Source organism: Hyperoodon ampullatus (genome assembly GCF_949752795.1).
Source record: "Hyperoodon ampullatus genome assembly, chromosome: 10".
NCBI lineage: Eukaryota > Metazoa > Chordata > Mammalia > Artiodactyla > Ziphiidae > Hyperoodon > Hyperoodon ampullatus.
The window spans coordinates 6,332,430-6,357,985 of NC_136923.1; the positions used below are offsets into that span (position 1 = coordinate 6,332,430).

Genomic DNA, 25,556 nt, shown 5'->3' on the forward strand with positions numbered 1-25,556 from the left:
GGCAGGAAAGCCTCTGTGAACGAACCTCGGCCCGGCCCGGGCCCCGAGCCTGGCCCTCGCGCGCGGGCGGCGGCCCTCACCTTGCCGCCTCCCCCGGCGGGGACTTTTATTCTGACGAGCCTCCCGCCCATCCAGTTTTGCGCCTGGACCGCCTGCCAAGTTTGGGAGGCCCAAGGCTTTCTTGTGGGAGGACGCTGGGCTGTCTTCATGCTCTTTGGCAATGATTAAAGTGAGGTTAGTACCAAAAACCCTTTCATTTTATTCCCTTATCCTTGCTTTTGCAAACCAGATGGCAACCCTGTATTTTCAGCTGTAATTAATTTAAACTCTGCGGCAGCAAGGCTGGGAGAGGCGGCAACTGCCTGTGCTCAGAAGGGCAGCAGTGACTTTCCTGCTCATCTCTCTTCCCTCACCAGGCGGCCCCTTGTCCCAATCAGATCCCCGTCGTATCCGGTTTCTTCTGAGAGGGGCCTGGAGAGAGAGGGCTCTTAAAGGGGCCGCAGCCCCGCCGCTGTGAGCCGAGGGGTTAACGCAAATGGGTAATTGTTGCCTTAAGGGGGTGGAAGCAGCCAGGTTCCAGGTGACCGCTGACCTGCTGCTGCCGGGCCGGGCCATCACTTGACCCACTGCAGACAATGATGCATAGTTGGTGAGGCTGCAGCTTCGGGGAGGACAGGGTGCTTTTTCTTCCCACTCAGTTCAGCCGCCAGGATCGCCTCCAGAAGGGGGTATGTTTTACGTTGAACATTTATTCTTAAAGAAAATGACAAGGCAAATAAAAGCACTTGGGCACAGTTGAAGTCTGGAGGTTCCGACCTCAGCCATGTGACCACTGCCCTCCGTGGAGAGGGTGCTGGAGGCCCTCCTCTGTGAGTTGCTTTAGGGCACAGGACCCACTGGAGAGGAGGCCCCTCCACAGGCCTCAGGACATGGGGCTCTTGTCCCATCTCTCGGGAACTTGCCACGTAACTCGGTGAGCAGCCTCCTCCCTCCTGGCCCTGACAGGAAGCTGAGGTTCAGATGCAGACTGAGAGGTCGCCGGCCTGGGAGCCGGTGTCCAGGCGCCCTCCCCTGTCCACAGGGCAGGCCATTTGAGGCACACACTTGGCGGGGCAGCGAGGAGGGGGTGCAGATTGAGGCAGATCTGTTAACAATGACGTGTGTGCGGGACACTCTGTAGAACTGTACGCTGATGTCACACAAATGGTAGCTATTACTGTTCTTAACACTAGCCATCCTTAGACGGCTTGAAGTCATTTTTAAAGGCCCATAGTGAGAAATGAGAACCGCAAATGTGTAGCCTGTGAGTCTCCAAATGCTCCCCGGCGCTGACCACACCCCTGACTGCAGTCCCCCAGTGTGTGCCTGGAGCTGCAGGGTTGGGTGAGCTGGTGTTGGGTGGTGTTTGTTTATTTACCTTTTTACGTCAAATGCTTACATTATTCTTCAGCATTTCTCTCATGAACCACTTGGACTGTGTTTACAGAGACTTGCGTTTGTGTTGTTGTTGTGAGCCAGACCTATCCTTTTGGAAACCTATCATTTTTCTCTAGTAGAGAGGGCCATTGACTACCAATGATATGTCAGAACGCCTAAGGACTGAGAATTAAACACAGAATTACCATCTGATCCAGCAAGTCCACACATGAGTATAGACCCACAAGAAGTGAAGGCAGGGACCTGAAACCGGTATCTGTACACCTGCCCGTGTTCACAGCAGCATGATTCATGGCAGCTGGAAGGTGGGAGCAACCCAGTGCCCGTCAAGGAATGAATAGATCCACACCATGGAATATTATTCAGCCTTAAAAAAGGAACGCGCGGTTCTGGCACCTGCCACCGCGTGGATGAACCTTGAAGACGTTATGTAAAGTGAAATGTGCCAGTCACAAAAGCACAAAGAGTGTGTGATTCTTCTTGAGTGAGTGTCACATTCCTAGAAGCAGTGAAGAGAATGTGGTTGCCAGGTGATGAGGGAGGGAGAACCGGGAGTTCGTATTTAATGGGTACAGAGTTTCACTTCGGAAAGATGAAAAATTTCTTGATAATGGGTTGTGGAGATGGCTGCATGACAGTGTGAATGTGTTTAATGCCTCTGAGCTGCATATTTTCAAATGACTAAAATGGTAAATTTTATGTGTATTTTGCCAGTTTTTAAAAAAGATTTAAAAACCTTCCAAAGACTAATGATTAACTTTGGTTCAATTGAATAAACAATAACGAATCTATTATGTGTTCAGCCTTTGTATTCCGTGCTCGGCTGGGATGAACAGTGTGTCAAGAGGGGGTAAGAACTTGAAGGACAGACGTTCAGCTCTCAGGATGTGACATTTGGGGCCTCATGGTGGGGAGTGGCAATGTGAGGACTCTGGGGCGTGGTCATTTTAATTTAAAGGGTGGTTGGGAGTCACCGTTGCCATTTGGTGTGGGAGGTCCTTGTGAAAAGGAAAGGGGTGCATCCCTTGAGGTATTTGGGGGTGGCAGTCCTGGATTCTCCGAAGACATTTTTAGAATCATCCACTCAGGAGTTTGTGGGGGAGATGCCATTTCAGTGTTGAACAGTCATGAGGTTCCCCTGGGTTCCTTTTCCAGGTCCCAGGTTTGGGATTAATTAAATATGATTTTAATAGCCAGATGTTAGTGACATTACAGTAAAACTAAGCAGACACTATAGGGAAAGTCAGTTCTGAATTCTCTGAAGAGTTTGAAAATAAGAATATTTGTTAAGAAATGCATTTTTGTAACTTGGAAAATGAAGTAAGCCATCAGTATTGGCTTTTTTAGATCCCTTGGGAACTTTGCTTCAAGAATAGAGATTGGTTGGTAATTTGCCTATCAGTTGCCAATACATCAGTAGCCTTTCTAAGCACCGGAGAGTCCTCGAAATAACCTTTAAGAAATTCAGATCATGTTCTTACCCTGTAATCTAAGTAAAGAGAAACAATGGCTTAGCTAACCTCTTCCTCTAGTTTTCGAAAAGATGGAGTTCAACCCAGACCACACGGATGCTCAGAGGGAATTAATGCCGTACATAATGTGCTCTCAGATGCAAGGTCCTGAAGGCCCTTTAATAATGATAATTTTATTACTAATAATCATAATAACTAATAATTTAATAGTAACAGTAGTAACTATTTTAAAGAATATTTGGTAGATGCCTCAGTATCTTCTATTAAATGAATATTTAATCACTTTATATACTCAATACTTAAATTCTCAAACTTTTTAGTATAGTTTTATAGTAATTTAATTCAGTAAGTAATTTAATTTTGCCTGCAAAGTTTCTGATGTCAGTCAGGGTAGGTGGGTGGTTTTAAAAGAAAAACTGTCTTTCTAATTTTTGTTTAGTGTAGAATGAATATGTTGAATTAGAGCTTATCCTCTATTGTCAAGAAGTCCACGGCTCCAAAATATACAAACAGCTCATGCAGCTCTGTATCAAAAAAACCCAAAACAGGGCTTCCCTGGTGGCGCAGTGGTTGAGAGTCCGCCTGCCGATGCAGGGGACGGGGGTTCGTGCCCCGGTCCAGGAAGATCCCACATACCGCAGAGCGGCTGGGCCCATGAGCCATGGCCACTGAGCCTGCGCGTCTGGAGCCTGTGCTCCGCAACGGGAGAGGCCACAACAGTGAGAGGCCCGTACCACAAAAAAAAAAAAAAAAAAAAACCCAAAACAACCCAATCAAAAAATGGGCAGAAGATCTAAATAGACATTTCTCCAAAGAAGACATACAGATAGATGGCGAAAAAGCACATGAAAAGATGCTCAACATCACTAATTATCAGAGAAATGCAAATCAAAACTACAGTGAGGTATCACCTCGCATCATTCAGAAAGGCCATCATCAAAAAGTCTAAAACCGAATGCTGGAGAGGGTGTGGAGAAAAGGGAACCCTCCTACACTGTTGGTGGGAATGTAATTTGGTAACAGCCACTGTGGAAAACAAGATGGAGATTCCTTAAAAAACTAAAAATAGAACTACCCTATGATCCAGCAATCCCACTCCTGGGCATGTATCTGGAGAAAACCATAATTCAAAAAGACACATGCACCCCAACGTTGATTGCAGCACTGTTTACAATCGCCAAGATATGGAAGCAACCAAAATACCCATCAACAGATGAATGGATAAAGGAGATGTGGTACATATATACAATGGAATATTACTCAGCCATAAAAAGAACGAAATAATGCCATCTGCAGCAACATGGATGGACCTAGAGATGATCATACTAAGTGAAGTAAGTCAGAGAAAGACAAATATATGATATCACTCATATGTGGAATCTAATTTTTAAAAAATTGATACCAATGAACTTACTTACAAAACAGAAATAGACTTACAGATATCGAAAACAAACTTATGGTTACCAAAGGGGAAACATGGGTGGTGGGGAGGGATAAATTAGGAGCTTAGGATGAACACACACAGACTAATATATATAAGATAGGTAACCAACAAGGACCTACTGTACCGCACAGGGAATGCTACTCAATATTCTGCGATAACCTATATATATGTTTAACTGAATCACTTTGCCGTATACCTGAAACTAACACAACATTGTAAATCAACTATACTGCGATAAAATTAAAAAAATAAAGAAGTCCACAGAATAATTTGGAACTGGTCACTGCCACCATCGGGGCTGGACGCTGGGAAGGTACTTGCATTCAGGTGTAGGAAGGCGACTGTGTGGGTATGTGAAGGGCAGGAGGGAATTGCAGCAAACCAAAGAGCACAGGGAGGAAATGTGCGGCTCTGTCTTTGACAGGCATTCGCCTGTGATGCAGACGTGTGCAGTAACTCATTTATCTCTCTCTTTGGCTAATACAGGGTCACAAGTATAGCTGAATTAGGAGGATTTTAGGAGACTACACGTTACTGTGGGACCAGGCTGCTGGCAGAACTGTTGTGTCTTGGGTCGTGCTGTGCCGGGTGGAGTCCCAGTTGACTACAGGTCTCAGAATCATCCTGATTTCGATACTCTATTCTGTTGACCTTGGTTCTTACTAGACTTTCTGCACTGACTTTTGGTTTAAAATGTGCTACGTAAATTGAAGGGAGTTATCTTTTCTTGTGTGCTCTGTTCTTTAGATTTCCTCTGGAGTATTATACATAGTTCTGGGTACCACACTTAAAGATGGATGTTACTTTGGAGAGTGTGTGGAGGTGGATGACGGGATGGTAAGGTGTTAGGATGGTATGAGGGTCATTGGGAAGGGTGTGAGAAGCAGCCGCAGGGCGTCATGTGAGGACGCTGCTGTTCGCACCCCTCTCCGGGGTTCACAGCCGTCTCAGCACGAAGCTCTCTTCCTCTGAGTAGGACAAAGCGTCCACTCTCTTCCCTAAACAGTGTGTAATGCCTTCCAGCGATTTGTCACAGAATGTGGAGCAAAAGCTAAGAGTGAGCCTTCCGAAGAACTTGAATGGAATCAGAAAGCGGGCCAGCCCCCGCCCAGAAGAAGGGAGCAGAAATGACCCTGGAGGTGTTTGCAGACCACCCCTTCCTGGTGGCCTTGCGGGGGCTGGGATTGCTTCTCCAGTGACCCTTGGGCCCGATGCCGCCCTGGAGCTTCATGGGTTCCTGTCTTATTCAGACCCGTTGGTGCTGCTTTTTCCTAAGAATCCGTTTGCTTTTTGGTTGGTTCATTCATGCATTAGATACTGTGTGTCCGGCACTGTTCTCCACGCTGACTCGTGGGAGCTTGGGAGCAGGGTGGGAGGTCCATGGGTCTCAATGCAGGCATGTCTAGAAGGGCCACCGTGTCTCCCTGCTGAGTCCCGGGCTGGCGGATGGCTCGGAAGCGGAGTGCGCCTGGCTTCCTCCTGCCTGAGCAGCTGGTTCCACGCTCCGCATTTCTAGCATAAGGAAGGCTTCGTCAGGAGATGTTAGAATCGGGCTGAGGGCTGTGTGTTGGTGCGGGGAGCTGCCGCCTTGACCCCAGCAAAGCTGCTGCAGACACCGTCCACTTAAAAGCCGCTCTGGGACTTCCCTGGTGGCGCAGTGGTTAAGAATCCGCCTGCCAACGCAGGGGACACGGGTTCGAGCCCTGGTCCGGGAAGATCCCACATGCCGTGGAGTAACTAAGCCCGTGCATCACAACTACTGAGCCTGCGCTGTCAAGCCCGCGGGCCACAACTACTGAAGCCCACACACCTAGAGCCTGTGCTCCGCAACAAGAGAAGCCACCGCAATGAGAAGCCCACACACCGCAACGAAGACCCAACGCAGCCAAAAAAAATTAAAATATAAATAAATACATTTATTTAAAAACAAAAAAGCCACTCTCTTAGCGTCCTCCCTGTCTCCCTCACCCAGCCGTCCCAAGTGGTCGGATAGCCAAGCAGAGCAGTGCCGCAGTGATACCTCTGCTGCTGTGCAGCGGGACGGACGGGCTGCCCCAGGTTTGTGTGCGTTGCAGACACTGTAGCTGTTGTGCAGCAGGAGGGACATGATGTTTCTGTCCCTCCCCTGGTGCAAGGACTTCGATGCCAAAAACAGGAAAGTGGTTGTATTACTTATTTGTATTTATTTATTGTTTTTGCGGTACGCGGGCCTCTCACTGTTGTGGCCTCTCCGGTTGCGGAGCACAGGCTCTGGACACGCAGGCTCAGCGGCCATGGCTTACGGTCCCAGCCGCTCCGCGGCATGTGGGATCTTCCCGGACTGGGGCACGAACCCACGTCCCCTGCATCGGCAGGCGGACTCTCAACCACTGCGCCACCAGGGAAGCCCTGTATTATTTTTTAATATCATTCATCTAGAGGATACATAATGACAAAAATGACTTACACATTTAGTAGCAGGAGGAATTTTAAATTAATTTGTATTTTATTAGTCTCAGCCACATCTCCATTCATTTGGAATGAATGAGTGTACACGTGTGGCCCACGTGATCCGTTGAGTCCATAAGCAGAGCTCAGGCTGCACGTGGTCCCGTGCTGCACCCGCCGCCCGCGGGTGGATGCCCGCCGCTCTCATGGCGGCCGTGGCCCACCTGGGTTGGGGGAGGAGGGGGGAGAGGCTTTCCCCGTCGCGTTCTCAGGGTTGACCTCTTTTCTAAAACTTCGGTTTTTCCTCTTGTCTCAGCTAATGATGGAAAACATGCACAGACTGTCCTAGTCAAAGAAAACTAGTCCCTCCTTTTCACAGAGTTGAGCTGCTGGGAGAGGGGCTCCGGGTGGTGGTCCGACATCGCAGGTCCCGCCCTCTCTGGGCAGCAGGTTGGGAGCCCTGACTCCCCAAGCGAAGAAGGCCCAAGTGCTGGCCCTGTTCTTGGAGCCGGAGCGCAGCATCTGGCTGCCTGGCCTCGGGGCCCACCGCGAGGAGAAGGGAAAGCAGAGGCCGAGCAGACAGGCAGGGACCCTCCCGCCAGGCCTGCCCCCAGGATGACCAGGGAGGAAACCAAGACACGAGGGGAGCGGACCTAGCGCTGGCAGCTGCTGAGCTAGCTGAGGAGCCTTAGCACAGGACAGACGGGCCTGCCGCGGGGCCATCACATCCCGAAATCACGTTTATAATAAAGATCCCAAGTCACCAAGAAAGGAAAAGTCAATTGTAGGATGTTTCAGACGGGTTTCTAACTACAAGTTTTAAAATATCTTGTGTCTTAAGGCTTACGTGTCGGTTGTTTAGAACCTTTACGGAAGTGGCCGCCGTGGGCCCAGGTGACGGCTGTCGGGTGTCCTGGGTGCCCTGGGTCTCCACACGGGTCTGCGCAGTGACTGTGCCCGAGGGAAGAGAGACCTACCGTCTGGGGGACGGAGCAAGGCAGGAGGAGCAGCCACGAAACGTCCCCTGGGGCTGGTCCCCTGGAGGGTCCCCTGGGGCTGGCTCCCTGGAGGCCAGTGCAGCCATGGCGGCGTCTCAGGGCTGGAGACTGTGGAGCTGTGGGCGGTGCTCTCTCAGTGCCGCTCGGTCTTGAGGGCGGCGACTGGAGACCCTTGACTCATCTAAAGAGCCAGAGTCCAGTGAGGACGGCCGAAGCCTTCCTCAGATACGCCTGTCCTCTCCCCTACCCAGAGCTGGTCATCCTCCCTTGAGCACCGAACAGTGGGCAGCAGTTGAGGCAGGAGGGGGAGGGCTGGCCTGATGGGAGCCCCCGTCCCGCCCCCGCCGGCCTGTGCACTGGGCGCGCCTCTTCTCGGCTCCGTCTCCCTCCTCCTGCCCTGGGAAGGGTGTGGGCACCCCCGAGGCTGGCGCGGGCGTTGGGGAGAGAAGGCGGGTGTTGGACGCAGCTTGCCCAGGCCTTGGGGTTGGTTATCCACGGGCCCATCCGTGCAGGACTGAGGAGAAGGTCTGCTGGTTCGTTCACTCTCTACCTGCAGTGGTCCTGAGCTGGACGGCTGGGAGGATGGCTTGGCTGATGAGGGTCTGCGGTCCTGTGTGGACCGCACAGGGGCGGGCGGATGCCTCTTCCTGGCTTCCTGAATTGCACTTGGAGGAGCAGTCGGGGGCAGCTGGCCCTCCAGCTTCTCACCGGCAGGCCTGGCCTCACACACTTTGTCACCTCAGTGCTGATTAAATGTCCTCGTGATGACAGGTATGTGTGACAAGGACACCTCAGGTCCGGTGGATCTTAGGGGCCTCTGAAAATGTCCAGACCAAGCTTCAAAAAAATTGGTGGTGGGGGGGAAGAGATTAATTACAGATAAAGCAGAAAAAACCTGGATGTGGAGAATATCTAAAGAAGTAAAAGCATTGGGGGTAAAAGCCATGGAAACTGTATTAGTTTCTGGGGCTGCCATGACCAAGTGCCGCAGACTGGGTGGCTTCAACAGGAGAAATGTATTTCCTCCCAGTTACGGAGGCTGAAGTCTGAGATGGAGCTGAGGGCGGGGTTGCTTCTCCGAGCGCTGTGAGGACGGCTTGTCCCAGGCCTCTCTCTCAGCTTCCGGTGGCCTCGGGCATTCCTTGGCTTATAGATTGCATTCTCCCTACATCTTCACGTCTCACGTCATCTTTTCTTGGTGCATGTCTGTCACTTTGTCCAATTTCCCCTTTTTAGAAGGACACCAGTCATTGGCTGAGGGCCCACCTTAATGCCCTCATCTTAACGTGATTCTCTGCAAAGACCTTGTTTCTAAATAAAAGCACAGGTACTGGGGTTGGGTCTTCAGCCTCTTTTGGGGGCAGGGGACACAATTCAACCCATAAGTGATAAAAGGTAATTGAAGGAAGAAAGTGGACTGGCTAACAAATGTACGAAGAGGCCCTCAGTTGCGCTGGTGCCAGACGTGACTGAGGACGCAGTGGTGGGAGGAGTGCAGTGGACGCCGGGTCCTAAAGGGCTCCGGCAGCACCCGCTGGCCCTGAAGGCGGGGCGCCCTGCAGCCAGAAGCCTTCCCTCCGGAGATGCACCTGAGAGGCACCCAGGTGCAGGAATGTAAACACCGTGGGATTGTTGATAACTAGGAAAACCCGACATGGCCAAACGCCTGTCGGGGCAGCAGTATATCGACAAACTGGTGGATTCCTGTGAAGGAATCCTGTACGGCAGGTGACGAACATGAATGAACCGGATCTCTAGGCCAGAAACACGTGAGGGGAAAAAGCCCGGCTGTTAAGTACCTACGGTGATGGGAAAGTAAAATGTGCTGCTCTGATTTACAGATACATTCGCAGGTGGTCAGAGGACAAAGGCTCAGGTGGGAAGAATCTCCAAATACAAGCTGGTGGGTGTGTCTAGGGGTGAAGACGGGGCGGGGGCCTGGGGGGCGTGAAGGAGGACCGTGCTCTGCAGCTTTAAGCCTTCAAGAGGGAAGGAAAGATCTGAAGCAAATAGGATGGTGCGGTTTCATCTGTCAGTTCTGGGTGGTGGGTACATGGGTCTTTGTAGTTTTCTCCACATCCCTCTCTCGAGACAGGGAGGTGAAAAGGAGAGGCTTTGGAGCCAGTCAGATATAAATAGAACCCTTGTACTGTGCTAGTTTTGCAACCTTAGACAAGTTACTTAACCTCTCTGGATCTCAGTGTACACACCTACACGACAGAGATGCTGATGCTGACTTTGCAGCCTTGTGGTGGATTTAATAAGGTGATAATGATAAGTGCCTTCAGGGAACGGCAGTTGGTGATAATGAAGATAATCCAGGTGAGCAGTTGACTCGGAGGGGTTCCCCAGCCCGTAATGCTCTCTCTTTCTGGGCAGGTCTTTCTGAGGGCAGCGATGCAATGGATGTGCTCCTCCCTGGCACTGCAGGTCACACATGTCATGGGACAGAGCCAGTGAGGAGTATGTCGCTTAGTTCCAGGTAGTGGGTTTTTGAAATGTGAACTAGCAGAAAGGGGGAGAGTTAGTGGCGGGGGGTGGCATGTTACTTGGGTGGAAAGATGGGGAGGGATGTGACCAGCCAGCTGCACGGTCCGCCATGCTCAGGTCGGGTTGAACCTTGGATGCGGTAGGGCTGTGGCTTTTTTCTTGATTATTAAGTGATGTTAAGCGGTGGCAGGTGTCATATACGACACAGTCTTCCCCCCAGTCAAAGGCAGAGACAGCTGCCCCGTGTCACTGCCGAGCGGGACGTGCTGGGCACTGCAGCAGACAGGCCCTGGTCCCTCTGTGCCTTTGGGATGCTCTGAATGCCAGTATTTCTCAGCTTTTTCCGGCCCATGACACACAGCTCACCACTTTGTACCAGGAGGGCACCTCTGCCTCACCTCCCACCCCCTCCGCATGCCAACGCCTTCCCTCCACACCACACACCCTGGCAGCGCTGTCTTGCCCCGCCGCTTCCCGTCTGAAATTGGTACCTTGGAGTGATGACACTGACTCAGGATGTCCTGGACACACCCACACACCCTCCCGCCTGGTTGGAAAGCAGTGAATTCTCCTGCTCACAAGGAGAAAGGGGGTGATGCGTGAGGTTTGGATGACCTGGGGGACACTTAGAAGCGGGGGAAGGGGAAACAAACGATGGGGAAGGTAGTGAAAGGGAGAAACTATTTCACAGCTATTTATGGCTGATGTTTAAATGCTCCCTAAATTCTGCATTTTTCAGAAAAAAAAGTTTCCTGCTGGGAATTTCCCCTGAAATTGCCTTAATTCCCTTTCGTTCACCACAGATCCTAACTGGACTTACACATGATATGTGTACTTTAATAGTTCACTTAGGGGCTTCCCTGGTGGCGCAGTGGTTAAGAATCCATCTGCCAATGCAGAGGACAAGGGTTTGAAACCTGGTCTGGGAAGATCCCACATGCCGCGGAGCAATTAAGCCAGTGCGCCACAATTACTGAGCCTGCGCTCTAGAGCCCATGTGCCACAACTGCTGAGCCCGTGCGCCACAACTACTGAAGCCTGTGCGCACCTAGAGCCTGTGCTCCGCAACAAGAGAAGCCACTGCAATGAGAAGCCTGCGCACCGCAACGAAGAGTAGCCCCCGCTCGCCGCAGCTAGAGAAAGCCTGCGCGCAGAGACGAAGACCCAGTGCAGCCAAAAATAAAATAAATGAATTTCTTAAAAAAATAGTTCACTTAGTGAATGGTGGTTAAAACACCCGCTCTGTGCTCAGCCCCGTGCCTTGCAGGGCTGTCCCCTCACGCACGTGCAGGTCCCCACCGTGCCCTCTGGCGCTGCAGTTTGGGGGGTCAGGGAGGGCCTTCTGGAAGCTGGGGATGGAGGGGTGGGTGATACGGGGGCCTGCAGTGAGGATGGCTGAGCGGCTGGGTGTCTGGTTGCCGTCCCGCCTCCACTGCTCAGGCTAAGCGTTTATCATCCTCACCTCGGGCCTCTTTTCTGTGAGACAGGGACGGGGCCATCTACCTGATCCACGTCACAGACCCAGCAACTCAGCAAGTAATGGCAGGGGAGAGACATTTTCTGGTTTTAGTTTTTTTTAATTATTATTATTTTTAATTGTAGTGCATACAGTGTACCATTTTAGCCATTTTTAAGCGTACAGTTCAATGGCATTAAGTATCTTCTCTGAGGAAGCTTTCTAAAATTAAAGATGTTTTAACAACTTTATTGTGATTCGTGTTGGGCCATGAAGGTGAAGCTTTGTTGCCATCCTGTAGGTTCCCAGAGGGCGGAGACGCTTGTGTGAGGGATGCCGAGGCCAGGGAAGCTGGGTGAGTCGGAGGCAGGGCTCGGTCTTCGCCGTGACCCTCGTGGGCCCTGCGCCCTCCTTCCTTGAGCCTCCATATACGCCTCGCCCTCGTGCACAGTGGGTGTTGTCACAGACCTTCAGTCCACTCCTGCCAGGGGTGTTCTGCATCCCGTTGGCCGGGACACCCTGTCACCTCAGGGATGTTCCTGTATTACAGGAGCCTGGGCCCGCGTGGGGGACACGGGGGCCGGGCTGGGCTGAGGGGCCTACAGCATGGGGACCCCTGGGGCCCCAGAACATTTCCTCCAAAGCACTAAGTAAAATGCCTCATCCCCACATCCCTCCCCTGTGCTAAGAACTGATACTCCCCTTGGTTTAGTTAATTGATGTCAGGAGGTAAGGAATTTAGTTGAGGCCCGAGATTGTCAAGTAAGACCTTCCCGAGGGTTTCCTTCAACTCTGAGCCCCGGTTGGTTGAAGGGCCGGAAAACCTCACGCTGATGAGTGTGCAAGTGGATGCACTTTCCTCAGTTTCACTGCCTGGAGTTGAGGCTACTTTTCCCTGGACACTGGGGACATGGCTGGCTTCTCGCCTCAGGGCAGAGCGGCAGCACGTGGCACCCATTTCCCCCCATTTCCCGGACACCATTGTGCTTTTGAGCCCCTTCCCGTTTTCTCTGTGGAAACGCCCTCCCCAGGATGAGGATGGGTCCCGGGAGGGGCCGTGGACCCCAAGCCTCCTGTCATCGGCTGCCCCTCCGCGTCCATCCCCCCGCGCGAGCCCTCTGGACTCTTTCCCGAGCAAACGTCGTCTTTAATGAGAACGGAGGCGCCGCGGGGCCCCTCGCAGGCAGGAAGCGTGTGGTTTGGGTCCGGGAGCACATGACGCCCCGGGAAGCAGCGGAGCCCGGGGTATGAGTCACTGGGGGAAGGAAAACAACGTCTGTCTTCAAGCTCCGGGAACCGGGAAAATGAGCTGGAAATCTGAGTAATGTATAATTTTACTAAAATTAACCAGCGAGGTCTTCAGATGGTTTCTGGGTGTTTCCGTGTCTTTTCCGGTCCTTGATGCCTGCTGCGTCCTGCCTGCAGGGGCCCATTCTCCCGTTCGCTCCCCGCGGGTTGACTGGGGACAGTCCCCTCCGCTCCTCGGGCACCCTGCTGCGCTGTGCAGTGTCGCGGTGCTGCGGGGTGCGGGGTGTGAGCACCGGCGCCGCCCGGGCCACTCTCCAGCCTTCTGCCCGCTTCTCCGGGCCTGCGCCCCTCCCGCTGCTGTGGTGGTCACGGGGGAGCTTGTCTCCCCTGCCCGTGGTCGTGAGCCTATGAGAAGGGCTGTGTCTTCCTCTCTGTAACCGTCAGAAAATAGGGGCTCAGTTAACATTGGTTGAATATCGTGGGGCCTGAACTGGACGGAGGTGCGTTCCGAGTGACGCGTCCAGTCCCTGAGTTTGCAGAGTTCGTGAAGTGACCTCTAGAAACCTCATTTTGGGGGGGGGGCGGTTCCCTGACACAACGACAAACCTCACTGTGTCAGGGAAGCAATTCACATAGCTCATCAAACACTGAATTTTATTCAAATTTAGATGGAAACCTGATGCTGGAGATGACTCTGTGTGACAACGTAGTCTTTTCAGACACTGGTCACCTGTATATTCAGTAATAAGTACCCGTTCAGGGAAAAGCCAGCTTATCTTGGGTTTGAGGGGCCTGGAGCCCATCGAGCCAGACGTCCCCGCTCTGTGCCGTTCTGCAGGGAAGTTCGGTGTTTGCGGTCACAACTGTGCAGCCCTTCACCATAAAGGCCTGTCATGTCATCTGAATCTTCACAGGAAGATGAAATTATGGACAGGCTGGTTTCAGAATTAAGTACTTTTTTTCTTTTTTTTTTTTTTTTCTATTTTTGGTATTGTAATTCTTTGAAAATTGCCAGGATCCATGTGGTGTGTATGGAACATCTCATCTAGACTGTGACCAGAATATACTCTTCCATGATTGTCTTCATGGGCTGGAAGTTTATTGTCTAATTGCTTCTAAGTCATTTTGTACAGTCGACCAGAGAAGAGTGCGGGGCTGGGGGGACGCACCCATAAATTACATGCTGTGCCTTACGCGGCTCGTTGCCCTGTAGTTGATGAACTGAGCTTACAACTGATTTGGTCCCACTAATGTCCATTGATCCCTCCACTGTCACAGAAGTCATGACCACATTTTTAGTTAAAATACTTGCTCCTTTGTTATGAAAAAAAGACTGCTTTGGCAGCAGAGAACAAAGCGGATTTAAGGGCTGAGACATGAGGCACAGAGAACCCCTGGGCCGGCGTGAGACCTGGGCTGCGATTCCTGGGCTTCTACCGCGAGGCCCAGCGCTGCCGTGCAGAGTCCTTCTCCCCATTCTCAAAGAGACGCAGCGTGTGACGACGCAGCGTGTGACATTGCCCCTAGACGAGGTCCATCAGGTTGCAGGCAGGGCCCGTGCTACCACCTCTTCTGGGTCCCAGTCGGCACCTGCCCGTGGTTGGACTTCCCTGCGGCAGGGCCCTCCCGCCGGCGCGCCAGGCTCTCCGCGCTCCACACCAGCCTGACCGCCACACCGTGAGCCAGACTCCACGGCTCGCGGGCCGGTAGTCTCGGCCAGTGACGAGACTGCACTGGGTCTCTGTCCCCCCGTCTGGGGCGGGTCCCCTTCTCAGTGCTGTTGGGAAGACTGAATGAGCTGAGGCCAGTGGAACCTTAGAATAGGACCCGGCAGGTAGGAGGCATTGGGTTACTTTGGCATCATCACCACCTTCATCCTTCTGAAGGCAGATCCTGGTCCAAGCAAGCCAGCCTGGAGCACACAGGTGAGATCTCTGGGCTCCGAGAGAGTGGAGTTTGTTGAAGAAGCGCTCAGCCAGACTGCCGAGCAGGGGGCTGCCGTCTCGTCTGGATGGAGCTATGGAGCTGACTCTGGACCCTGGGAAGGTGCTTCTCCCCAGCACCCACCTTGGTTAGCATCCTGGCCCCTCAGTTACTGGTAGGCTGTTTGATCAGAGCCTCAGACAGTGGGGTGACGATTGTGTAATATTTACCCACACCAAAGTGAGGGATGAAATGATCAGTGTGAGCATCTCACCACGGTCGCCAGCCCCCTTGCCTCCCAGAAGCTGCCAGGTCTTCCTGTCTGAGCGCTCACTTCTCTTTTTCAGGAACAAGACGGCCAACGGGGACTGCCGGAAAGACCCCCGGGAACGGAGCCGCAGCCCCATTGAGCGAGCCGTGGCCCCCACTATGAGCCTGCACGGCAGCCACCTGTACACGTCCCTCCCCAGCCTCAGCATGGAGCAGCCCCTTGCACTGACCAAGAACAGCCTGGACGCCGGCAGGCCGGCCGGCCTCTCGCCCACCCTGACCCCAGTGGAGCGGCAGCAGGTATGCTCTTGTCCAGTGGGGCTCGGCCGGTGGCCGGTAGTGGGCCCGGGGGCTTGGGGGACGGAGGGTGGGGTGGAAGGAGGGCGGTGACAGGCGTGGGGAGTAACCCCACGCTCAGTTCTGTACTGAGGGTGGTTTTAATTCTGACCTGGGCCTGCCTAGGCCTCGCCCCTTGGGACTAATGGCCTCAGACAAGACTTAATGTCTTTGGGGCTTAGTTTCTTTGCACGAGGTGGGGTTGGTCTAGACTAGCTGTGTTTCTAGCAGTCTTCCTTGGCAGCCGCGTTTAGGGATCAATGTAATAATCCTAATAGGAATCCTACGTTAACCCGTTATAAGGCCACACGGATGGAGTTAAATGCCAGGTTGCTTTGCTTTGGGCTGGAATCCTATGAAGTCAGTGGTCCCAGTGGCTATTAGCTCCTGCTGGTCAGAAACCTGTGATTGGCAGACAAGGATTTTTTTTTTTTTTAGGAAATTAAGTTGTTACTTAATAAACACAGATTGCTTGGTAGGAAAACAGACTTTAAAAAATGGGGTTCCTGGGGGCTTCCCTGGTGGCGCAGTGGTTGAAAGTCCGCCTGCCGATGCAGGATACGTGGGTTCTTGCCCCGGTCTGGGAGGATCCCGCATGCTGCGGAGCGGCTGGGCCCGTGAGCCATGGCCGCTGAGCCTGCGTGTCTGGAGCCTGTGCTCTGCAACGGGGAGAGGCCACAACAGTGAGAGGCCCGCGTACCGCAAAAAAAAAAAAGTGGGGTTCCTGGGGGAAGAGCTAATAAAAGGAGGCGTTAGCCTTGAGGTTCAGAAACACTGCATGAACCCATGGCTTTTCTCTCTGAACCTTTGGGGCCTGTGACCTAATAGGTCCTCACTCAGTGTTTGCTTAAGACTCTTGGATGCGGACAGCGAGCAGAGGAGGTGCTGGGGCCGCCGGAGCCGGGCTCAGCCTCCAGGCTGCCGCTGTGTCCTCTGCCCGCTCCTGGTTCTGACCCAGTCTGTCTGTGACACCTGCTTGTGAGGGGCCCCGGGCGTTGGGCGAGGTTGCGCTGGTGCCTGTGGTTCCCAGTGAGGCTGATGAGCAGTTGCGCTTCCTACCTTGGAGCCCAAAATCACAACCCTGTTTGTTTCCTTTGTTCTTTTAACAAAACTGCGTGGACACTTGCTTTGTGTAGGGAGTGTGTTAGAAACTGGTCAAGCTGGCTGCGGGCGCTCACAGTTTGAGTCTGGAGGAGACAGGGAGTCAAATAACTAAACTCTTAATGTATGAATTGGTGAGAACCAGGCTGAGTTATCACATAGTGAACACTCCCCAGTGCTGCTGCGCCCCGGCGCTGGGAGGCCCTGGAGCTACAGGAAGGAAGGGAGTTATACTGGGAGGGCCCGGGGCGTCTCCCAGACCCAGGGTCGTGGGTACAGCCAGGCTCAGGAAGCAAGGGCCAGCTCTTGCCTGGGCGAGCAGATAGGAGGCAGGACCCTCCTTCCTCCCCTGGCCCCGTGCCTCTCTCTGCATCCTTTTCTCTCTCTGCTTCTGGATCACATGGCCAGCTCGGCGTGGCCGTCCCCCAGCTCCCTGAGTCGGCCTCGGTAGTTGAGCCGCAGCCTGAGGCAGATCTCCAGCCTGGCCGTGGGGCGAGGTCACTTATGAACAGGGCTGTACAGCCCCACCTCGAGGATGGAGGGCACGTCACTACGAGAGGGCTGGTGGGGAGATCACGGGCCCGGGGGTTTAAATAGGCCCTTCAAAAGGTGGGCTGCACACTGCAGGCTGTCCTTCAGGTGCGGCATGACCAGCACCTGCAGGGCGGGACTCCTGGACGTGACCACGGGCCAGGCCCCCACACCCGTCTCAGGCGATGCTCCACGCCCCTCAGGTACGAGTCTTCCTGTTTCATACTCAAAGAAATGGAAGCTTAGAGGGCTGAAGGTCCTGCCTGCTGACTAGAGCTGGTTCACCCAGGTCCACAGGCCTCAAAGCCATGTTCTCTCCTGTCTGCCATTGTCATCCACACGGCGGGGGCGGGGGTTGTCACACCGACTCTCTTGGTGGCTCCTTCCCATTGCTCATGTGTGGAATTAATAAAGCCCCAGATTCTTTGTTCACGTGCTGCTGCTAAGCTGCATCTTCCCCCATCCTGGATGTGTGGAATTTCTTGTTAGACCCAAGCACATCCCCGCTCACCTGTGTGGGTACAGATCTTCATCACAGACGTGTCCTTATCATTCCTGTTCACTTCCCATCACAGGAAGGTTTGATGTGCGGACTTCACAGTGGCTACTGATCCAGCTCTTTATGGGAAAGGCCCGGGGTGGACAAGGCCCGATTCCCTTGTTGACACTGCCTTTGGGGTGACTCTTCAGCCAGCTCCTGCTAGCTGTCTTGTCGTCCGGGTTTTCAGGAGTTAAGTTTCCTGGCTGGAACCTGAGGGAGCTCAGTTGGTTCACAGATGTTTTCTGTCCGGGTCTGGGGATCCAGACACTCGCTGGTCCCTGCTCTGAAGTGTGTGTGGTCAGGGAGACAGGTGCCTCTGGAAGGGCTGGTTTACTGGCTGAATGTGGGGCAGGCAGGGGGAGGGTCATGCTTCACAGAGATGATATTTGAACGAGGTTTTAAAGAACGAGTGGAGTTTGCCAGGCAGACTCTGCGGTGGTTTCGGGGAAGGAGGGCGAGTGTGGGCAGGCGCATGGGGTGAGGGTGCTTTGTGTGTAATTCAGGCACTTGGATAGATTCCTGCGTTTCTGTCTCCATCATGACTTGCATGGTCGTAACAGAAACCGACTTGAGCTGGCTTGGCTTGAGAAAAACCAGGAGTATATTAGAAGGCTCCTGGGATGGCCCAGAGAAGCCGGCGGGGGGCGGGCGGCGTGGTCCGAGGATACACTCTGAGAAGTGCAGGGCCAGGCGCTCTCAGGACCGTGACGGTAGGAGCTGTGGTCCCTTTACAGCCCTCCGCCATCTACACACTGGTCTCCCGACTCGGCGATGGTCTCATTTCAGATCCGAGAGTTGGGACAGGCCAGCTCCCAACAGCCGAGCCTCTGTCCCACGTCCCTCACCGATCCACACTGCCACTGCCTCACACGGAGGGTCACTGCTCAGACAAGGGAGAGATTGGGAGGGGGCCGAGCGCACACCCCCAAGACTCTCGTTCACGGAGGGTTCGGGTCGTTGAGCGGTGTGGCCTCCAACGTGAAGCAGGCGGCTGCGCCTGGGCTTGACCGGATCTGCCGTTGGGCCGGCAGGGCTCCAGGAGGGGCTCCCGCAGAGCGTGGGTACTGGTGAGGCCCCGCGCCGAGGCACCACTCCAACACCGAGGCCGCCGGCTCTTGGTTCTCCAGGCGGGACGGGTGCCCAGCGGGGGGACTGAGGGGTGCCGGGGTGGCCGCCCGGCCTTGGAGCTGGGCGGGGATATGAGGATGGGGTCGCCACTTGGGGCGGGGGGAGCCGAAGCGCTGCTGCCTCCTGTGTGCTCGTGCCCGCACTGATGCCAGCTCCCTCCTTCCGCAGAACCGGCCCTCGGTGATCACGTGCGCCTCCGCCAGCGCCCGGAACTGCAACCTCTCCCACTGCCCCATCGCGCACAGCGGCTGCGCGGCCGGCCCGGCCAGCTACCGGAGAGCCCCGAGCTGTAAGTGCCCCGCTCAGACCACTGCAGGGGACTGAGGGCTCCTTCCGTGTCCTCTTGGTCCCAGGAGCGGCTGGCCTCAGGGCCCCCGAGGGAGGTCGACACCCCGTTCTTTGAGCCCCGGTGCAGCGGCCTTGTGCTCGGCGTGGGAGGGCGGGGGAGCAGCACGTCGGCCCCGCCCTCCAGGTCCCCCCTCTAGCGGGGCCCGCGTTTGCTGCACGGGGCGGTCTGAACGCGTCCGCGGCTCGGCGCAGCAGGCGCGCCGCCCCGTGGCAGCCTCAGAGAGGTGACCTGTGCGGCCCCCCGCCCCCGCCGGTGTCCCCGGGTCCCAGCCCTGACCGCTGTCCTCCCCCCCGCAGCCGCCACCACCTGCGACCCCGTGGTGGAGGAGCATTTCCGCAGGAGCCTGGGCAAGAACTACAAGGAGCCCGAGCCGGCGCCCAACTCCGTGTCCATTACGGGCTCCGTGGACGACCACTTCGCCAAAGCCCTGGGCGACACGTGGCTCCAGATCAAGGCGGCCAAGGATGGCGCGTCGAGCAGCCCCGAGTCGGCCTCTCGCAGGGGCCAGCCCGCCAGCCCCTCTGCCCACATGGTCAGCCACAGCCACTCCCCGTCTGTGGCCTCCTGAAGGGAGCACCGCCCTCCAACGCCACGTCCATCTGCATGGTTTGCCTGAGCTTCGAACAGTCAGTGCTTAAAAAATGGAAAAATGAAAAAAAAAATCGTGGGGGTGGGGTGGGGGGAGGGATGGTTTATTCGCAAAAACCACGTCGTTGGGATTTTTGTTCTGTTTTGTACCTGCTTGGTATCCATACCCGGGGCCCTCAGACGTGATAGCAGCACCTGCGTGTGGAACCTCTGTCCGCTGTCGCCCCCCAGTCCCTGCCTTGGTTACCAAAGAAGCCTCAATGCAGGTCAGCTGCCCGACAGGGCCTGGACTCCACGGCTTGCGCTTTCTCAGTCACAGGCCAGGCCACTGGTGACCTAGACGCTTTGTGCTTTTTCATTTGCTTCTCGAGACTGGGGCGTGTGCGGCTCAGCTTCCAGCCCACGTGTGTGTGTGCGCGCTTGTGTGTGTGCGTCTACTTGAAGAGAACAGAACTGTCGTGTCTGATTTGCACTATGGGAGGAGGACTCAAGTTGCCTGCCTGACAACTTTGTGCGAGATGATAGTACTCTGAGGGCAAACTGCTGAAAAACGGAGGGTTTAAGGATGACATTTCTGACCATGGGTGTGTTTTTTTGTTGTATTAATTTAGACAAAACTGCTTTGGAAGGGGAAGTCTCATGCAGGTTTATAGGTCTTTCTCTGTCTAGATTTTCAGGTGCTTGCAACTGGACTGCAGACTCTACCAATCACGGGCATTTTACCTTTTCTAAACACTGCAGTTTGTTAGACTAGAGCTGAAGTTGGAGGATTCTGTAGTGCTTTAAACGTGATGCATGTTTTAATGGATAAAAATAGCTGGTTTCTATTAATTGTATAGACAGTAAACAAAAAGCTTAATACTTACTAGCTTCTTTTCAGAATTCGTTTATTTTTGTCAGTTACAGTCCTAGATATACTTACTGCTGGTACAGTTGTACTCTAAGATTTGTGTTTGATATTCACGTTACTCCCAAGTAGCGTGGGGCCAGTCGGTCCCTGGCAGGCCCTGGACACGGGCGGGCGAGTGGCTGGTCAGCTGCAGAGTAGGATGCTGGAGTTGTGGCTGTGGGCTGACAGTTGTCAGTTATTTTTTGCATCCCTGTCTGCTTCTTAACTCGCTCCCAGGGGAGCTGGGATTCGTGTCTTCCAACTTCCCTCGATGCAGAAACTGCTCCCTTTGAACTCTTGGCTGAACAGCAGATTCCTGACAATCTGTGAGATGGTGTTTTGTATGCTTCCTCGTACGCTGGGGCCAAGGCAGTATACATTCCTCTGACTTTATACAGTTATTACTGCATTTATTATCGTTTGCTATAGTAATAGCTACTAACTAGAAATTAGGTGAAGAAGAAAGCATGACAGACCCAGCTGTGGATGTTCGACAGCTGCTCTTCTTTCTGGTAAACGTTTCTATGCCCCTGCCCCTCCCTCCCCTGTGCTACTACCCTCCAGCCTTGCCCACCACAGGGCTTGAGCAGTCACCTGGCCAGGTGACTCGGGCATGACCACCTCACCTGCGAGGCACCGTGGACTCACTGGAGCTCTCGAGGCTGGTTGTCAGTATGAGAAAAGTACAGGTTCGCTGGTTGGCATTGGGTGAACAGGCAGGAGGATGGGCTCTTGTGGCCACAGGGTGGCTGTAGGTATTTGAAAAGGCGGGAGGAAAGCCTCCCCTTTTGGCCCCTGCACACGTTTCCCTCCCACTTAACTGGGCTTCCAGGCTTCTGCATTCAGGCCCCTATATTTTCTGTAGGAAAAATCGTTGAGAACACTTTTTTTATATAGGTAACTTTAAGACCATCATTACGCTGTGCGTAAAGAATGTACAGAGAAATTTGTAGGTATTTTTTGAAGAACAATTAATTTGTTAATGATATGTAGCTATTTAATTTTTCCCTTTCCTATTGTAATCATTCATATTTTTTTGTTGTTTGGAAAAAAAAAGTTGATCTTTTTTTTGTCGTAGATTTGTCTGTAAAAGTGCAGGAACACAGTTATTCTATGAGAACACTGCATCTGCCTTAATAGCCACTAGTTTGTTATTGCTACAGGCTACTGAGCGTCGCCCCAGGAAAACAACCCCACTGCCGGTGGCTCTGTGCAGAACGGGCTCCTCGCACGCCCGCGTCCACCAGCGAGGCCATCGCTTTGCGAGGGACGGTGGCACCGAGGGCCGGGTCCCTGGTGCACTGACCTATCTGGGATAGGCAGCACCTGGGAGGGGCCTGAGGCAGGAAACCAAACGGTCACCAGGAAGGGACACTCCCAGGCCTCGGGGGGCACAGAGAGGTTCTTCACAGAGCCACGCCATCTGCAGTGCGTTCTGACCATTCTCTCCATGTTTGTAAATCTGTAATATACCATTCTCTGTGGCCTGTTTTTCCTGGAAGAAGAAGAAAAAAAAAGGTTTGGCAGGCCATCTTTTTTTTGTACTTAAAAGTAGCCTTAAGAACAATAATAAAGTGCTCTTAAACCACAGACTGTATGTGTGATCCTTGGGTCCTGCAGTGACAGAGCCAGGCTGGGCGGGGCCTTTGCTTGAAGCCCGGAGAGGGTGGGGCAAAAACCTAACTTACAGAAATCCAACTCTTGTACGACTCAATTCTGACTTTGGTTCCAGGCCCAAGACAAAAGGTGACACCACAGAAATAAAAGTGTGGAAAGGGCCCCTCTCCTGGGTTCCATGCCCAGCTCTAAGGCTGGCACGGACGTGCTCACCCAGGAGGAGGAGGAAAATCAGCCCGAGGGGCCCACGGCAGAGCCCTCCCGCCACCCCTGATGGACACCTGGCCACAGGCTGAGAAAGACACACCACGGACTCCAGCCCACACGGAGTCGGGCCTTCCAGGCCACCACCAGGGAGGAGCCCGGGACGGGAGGCGCAGCCGCCCCTGCTTGTGGCAGGAGAGCAGGCTCCCACGTGGGGTCTGAAGCCGCCTCTGGGCCTTGGGTGTCCTGTACACAGGCAGGAGGGCCCCCACGCAGGCAGCTTCGAGGATCTGTCCCTGGGCCCTGCCACCAGCCCAAAGCAGCAGACACTTGTGTCCTCGCTGAGCCCGTGGCTGACGACAGGCCCGCAGGTGGGGGAGCTGTCTGGGCAGCAGACTCCGTCCTCAGCGGGGGTCTGGGTTCACAGGGACGAGTGCAATCCCTTCTGTCCCGCACGTGCCTCAGCTCTCCTGCCTCCCCTGCCTGCAGGCCAAGCTGACGAGCGCTGACGAGGACCCCAGCACTCACACGTGCCCGGGGCCCCTCTGCGGGCTCCCGCGATGGCTGCTGCAAGGAGCTGACTTCTCACTTCCCTGCCTGCTCTGTGCTGGGCCAACTCCTCCCTCTCCTCATTCCGCCCTATGGGGGTCACGGCCAGGAGCATCCCGGGAGCCTGACTACCAAACACGTGTGACAGCAAGAAGAAAGAACTGCTCGTGGAGGGAACCAAGTCCCAGATCACTGGCAAGGCCGAAGCCAAGGTTATTATTTAGCTGAGAACTGGTGGGACCATGAATCATAAGAAACGGAGAAGCTCCCGGGCAGCAGAGGGCGGGCCCCAGTCCTTAAGGTATGGAGATGAGGGGACCACAAAGGCTGGAGGGGCCCGGGGCCCAGAATCACCGGTCCTGGGGGCGGCGTCCTGCTCCGGAGCCTGAGAGCCCCTCGGTGGGCCGGCAGCCAGGGTGGGGGCGCGTCAGACGGTCTCGTCGTCGCTCATGTCCCAGATCTGCGTGGAGAACGGGAGACGTTCAGAGCGTTCGTTCACCCGGCGCCGCCCGGGATGCTGCCTCAAAGCCGTGCGGCTGTGGCGACAGCAAAAGGAACACGGTGCCACCTGCAGTGCCTCACAGCCCCCTGGTCACCGAGGGACTGACACCCCGTTCCCTGTATAACGAAACCACATCTCAGAGCCCTGCGGTCACTTGCCCAAGGCCTCCCTGGTGAGTGAGCCCCCGGTGGCCGATCTGGGGGAGCTGGGATTTGGACCGGGCCGTGTGGACCCTCCCACTGCCGCAGCGTCCCTGCCCCGCCCAGTCCCCCGCTCACTCCCATTTCTGTGGCGCTGACCACTGCTGCCCCTCCAGAGTAAGCCCTCTGGCCACCACCGGCCCCGAAGAACGAGAGGAATGGGGGGCCCTGCCCGCTGGCCCCCACAGGCCCGGCTTTGTCTCTGCACCCCCAGCGTGAACCCCCGGGAGAAGGCCCAAGGCCAGCATGGAGCCCCCAGGCGCTCCTCGCACCCTGGGCGCCTGGGCCCTGAACTTATGCCTACAGACTTTCAAAATTCCTAGAATTGGTTGCAAAAGGCCACCTCAATCCTGGCAGATCCGAGGAAAGGAACATCGTGTTTACGCGAGGCTGGCCCGGAGAGATGGGGAGTCCCGGCCAAGGTAAATATCAACACCAGCTTGGCTTTCAGTGTCGGGGATGTGGAAAATAAATACAGAGAAGGAAATTTCCTCTCTCCTGAGGACCAACCGCCTGAGGCCGAGGGCTGGTGGTGGGTGTGCCTCTCACACACACCCTCACTTTTACATGCACCCTGCTGTCCAAGGACACTGGGATGAGACCACCAGGGTCCAGACGCCCGAAGCAGCGGGGATGGTGTGGAGGGGCTGGGGCCCAGCAGCCTGAGGGTGGCCTGGCGGCCCTGCCCTTCTCTGGGCCAGACTCCCCACCCAGATCATCCTCAGCAAGGCTTGAAACCAGACCCCTGGGCCTGCCCCCTCGGGTGGGATGGCGGCTGGTGGTGGAGGAGCGGTTGCCTTTCCGACGAAGGCTGCATCTGATGCTCCTCCAGTTCTAACCATCTGAGTGGGGGAAGGGACCACCAGAGGGCTCTCGGACACGATTCATTTATTCTTTCACTCTCTCATTCAGTAAACACACGCGTATGGAGCCCATCCCTGTGCCATGGGCTCTGCCCACCTGGTGCACATGCTCCCTCCTTCACTCCTCACAACAGCCTGTGAGGAGGTGTAGGTGCAAACAGGCTCAGAGAAGGGGGTCAACTAGCCCAGGATCACACAGCAAGTAAGGTACAGAGCTGGGAACACAGGTGAGAGGGAAAGGGTTATGTGAGGAGAAAGGCTGCCTGGGCTTCAGGGCTGGGGCGGGCTGCTTGGAGGAGGGAGCCAGGCCAAGACGAGGGGGTGAGCCCGGCGGGCCACGGCCCTCTCCGTCCTCCCGCCCAGCCTCCGGGGACAGGGGCTGCCAGCCAGGGCCGGGCAGAGTCCGTGTCAGTGAGCAACGCCCTCCTGCAAGTGGGTAGCCAGGGCTCTTCACAGGACCCTGGGGGGCCAGGCCCTGGGAAGGGCTTTAATGGGAAAGCAGGAGCCTCAATCCATTCTGTCATCCATCTTATTGGCTCTCAGCTCTGGGGAAGAATCCTCAGCACCCGGCCCTACCTCTGCACACGGCAGGGCGGGGAGAGAGCTGGCTTGAGCATGGGCAGCGGGGAGGGAGCCTGGCTCTTCCCCTTGTTCCTGGCACTGCCCAGGGTGTGTAGAGGATCAAGTAAGGCACCCAAAGGGCTGATTATGACAGGACTCTGCAAAAGGGGGGTTGAGGGGAGGCAATGGATTTTACAGAACTGCCCAGGGATTTTCCAGAATGCGTTCTCTGGGCCGGAGATGGGGTTTCTCTGCTAGGGCAGCCAGTCCTTTTGCCATTGGCTGGGCTCAGGAGGGCAGCAGCAGTCTTAATTGTAAACCTCCAGACACTTCAGCCTCAACAAATACTGTATGATATCACTTAACGTGTAGAATCTAAAAAAGCCAAACTCATAGAACCAGAGAGTAGATGGATGGTTGCCAGGCCCTGGA

At 54.7% G+C, this 25,556-nt stretch overlaps 2 protein-coding genes across 4 annotated transcripts in view; one reads left to right on the forward strand and one right to left on the reverse strand.

Annotated features, from left to right (window-relative positions):
* VGLL4 (vestigial like family member 4) overlaps nucleotides 1-20,011 on the forward strand; it is a 154,152-nt gene extending 134,141 nt beyond the window's left edge. For all 3 annotated transcript variants that reach the window (XM_079713840.1, XM_079713841.1, XM_079713842.1), the window contains 3 exons: nucleotides 15,243-15,465; nucleotides 18,971-19,091; nucleotides 19,448-20,011. In XM_079713840.1, coding sequence (XP_079569966.1) covers nucleotides 15,243-15,465; nucleotides 18,971-19,091; nucleotides 19,448-19,719 — 616 coding nt within the window. In that variant the 3' untranslated portion in view covers nucleotides 19,720-20,011. The remainder of the gene's footprint in view (nucleotides 1-15,242; nucleotides 15,466-18,970; nucleotides 19,092-19,447) is intronic.
* A 3,175-nt stretch (nucleotides 20,012-23,186) lies between these two features.
* The window catches only part of ATG7 (autophagy related 7), a gene marked incomplete at its 5' end in the record, with an annotated part of 223,312 nt that continues 220,942 nt past the window's right edge, over nucleotides 23,187-25,556 (reverse strand). The window contains one exon of the mRNA XM_079713922.1: nucleotides 23,187-23,458. Within this exon, the coding sequence (XP_079570048.1) occupies nucleotides 23,426-23,458 (33 nt within the window). The 3' untranslated portion in view covers nucleotides 23,187-23,425. The remainder of the gene's footprint in view (nucleotides 23,459-25,556) is intronic.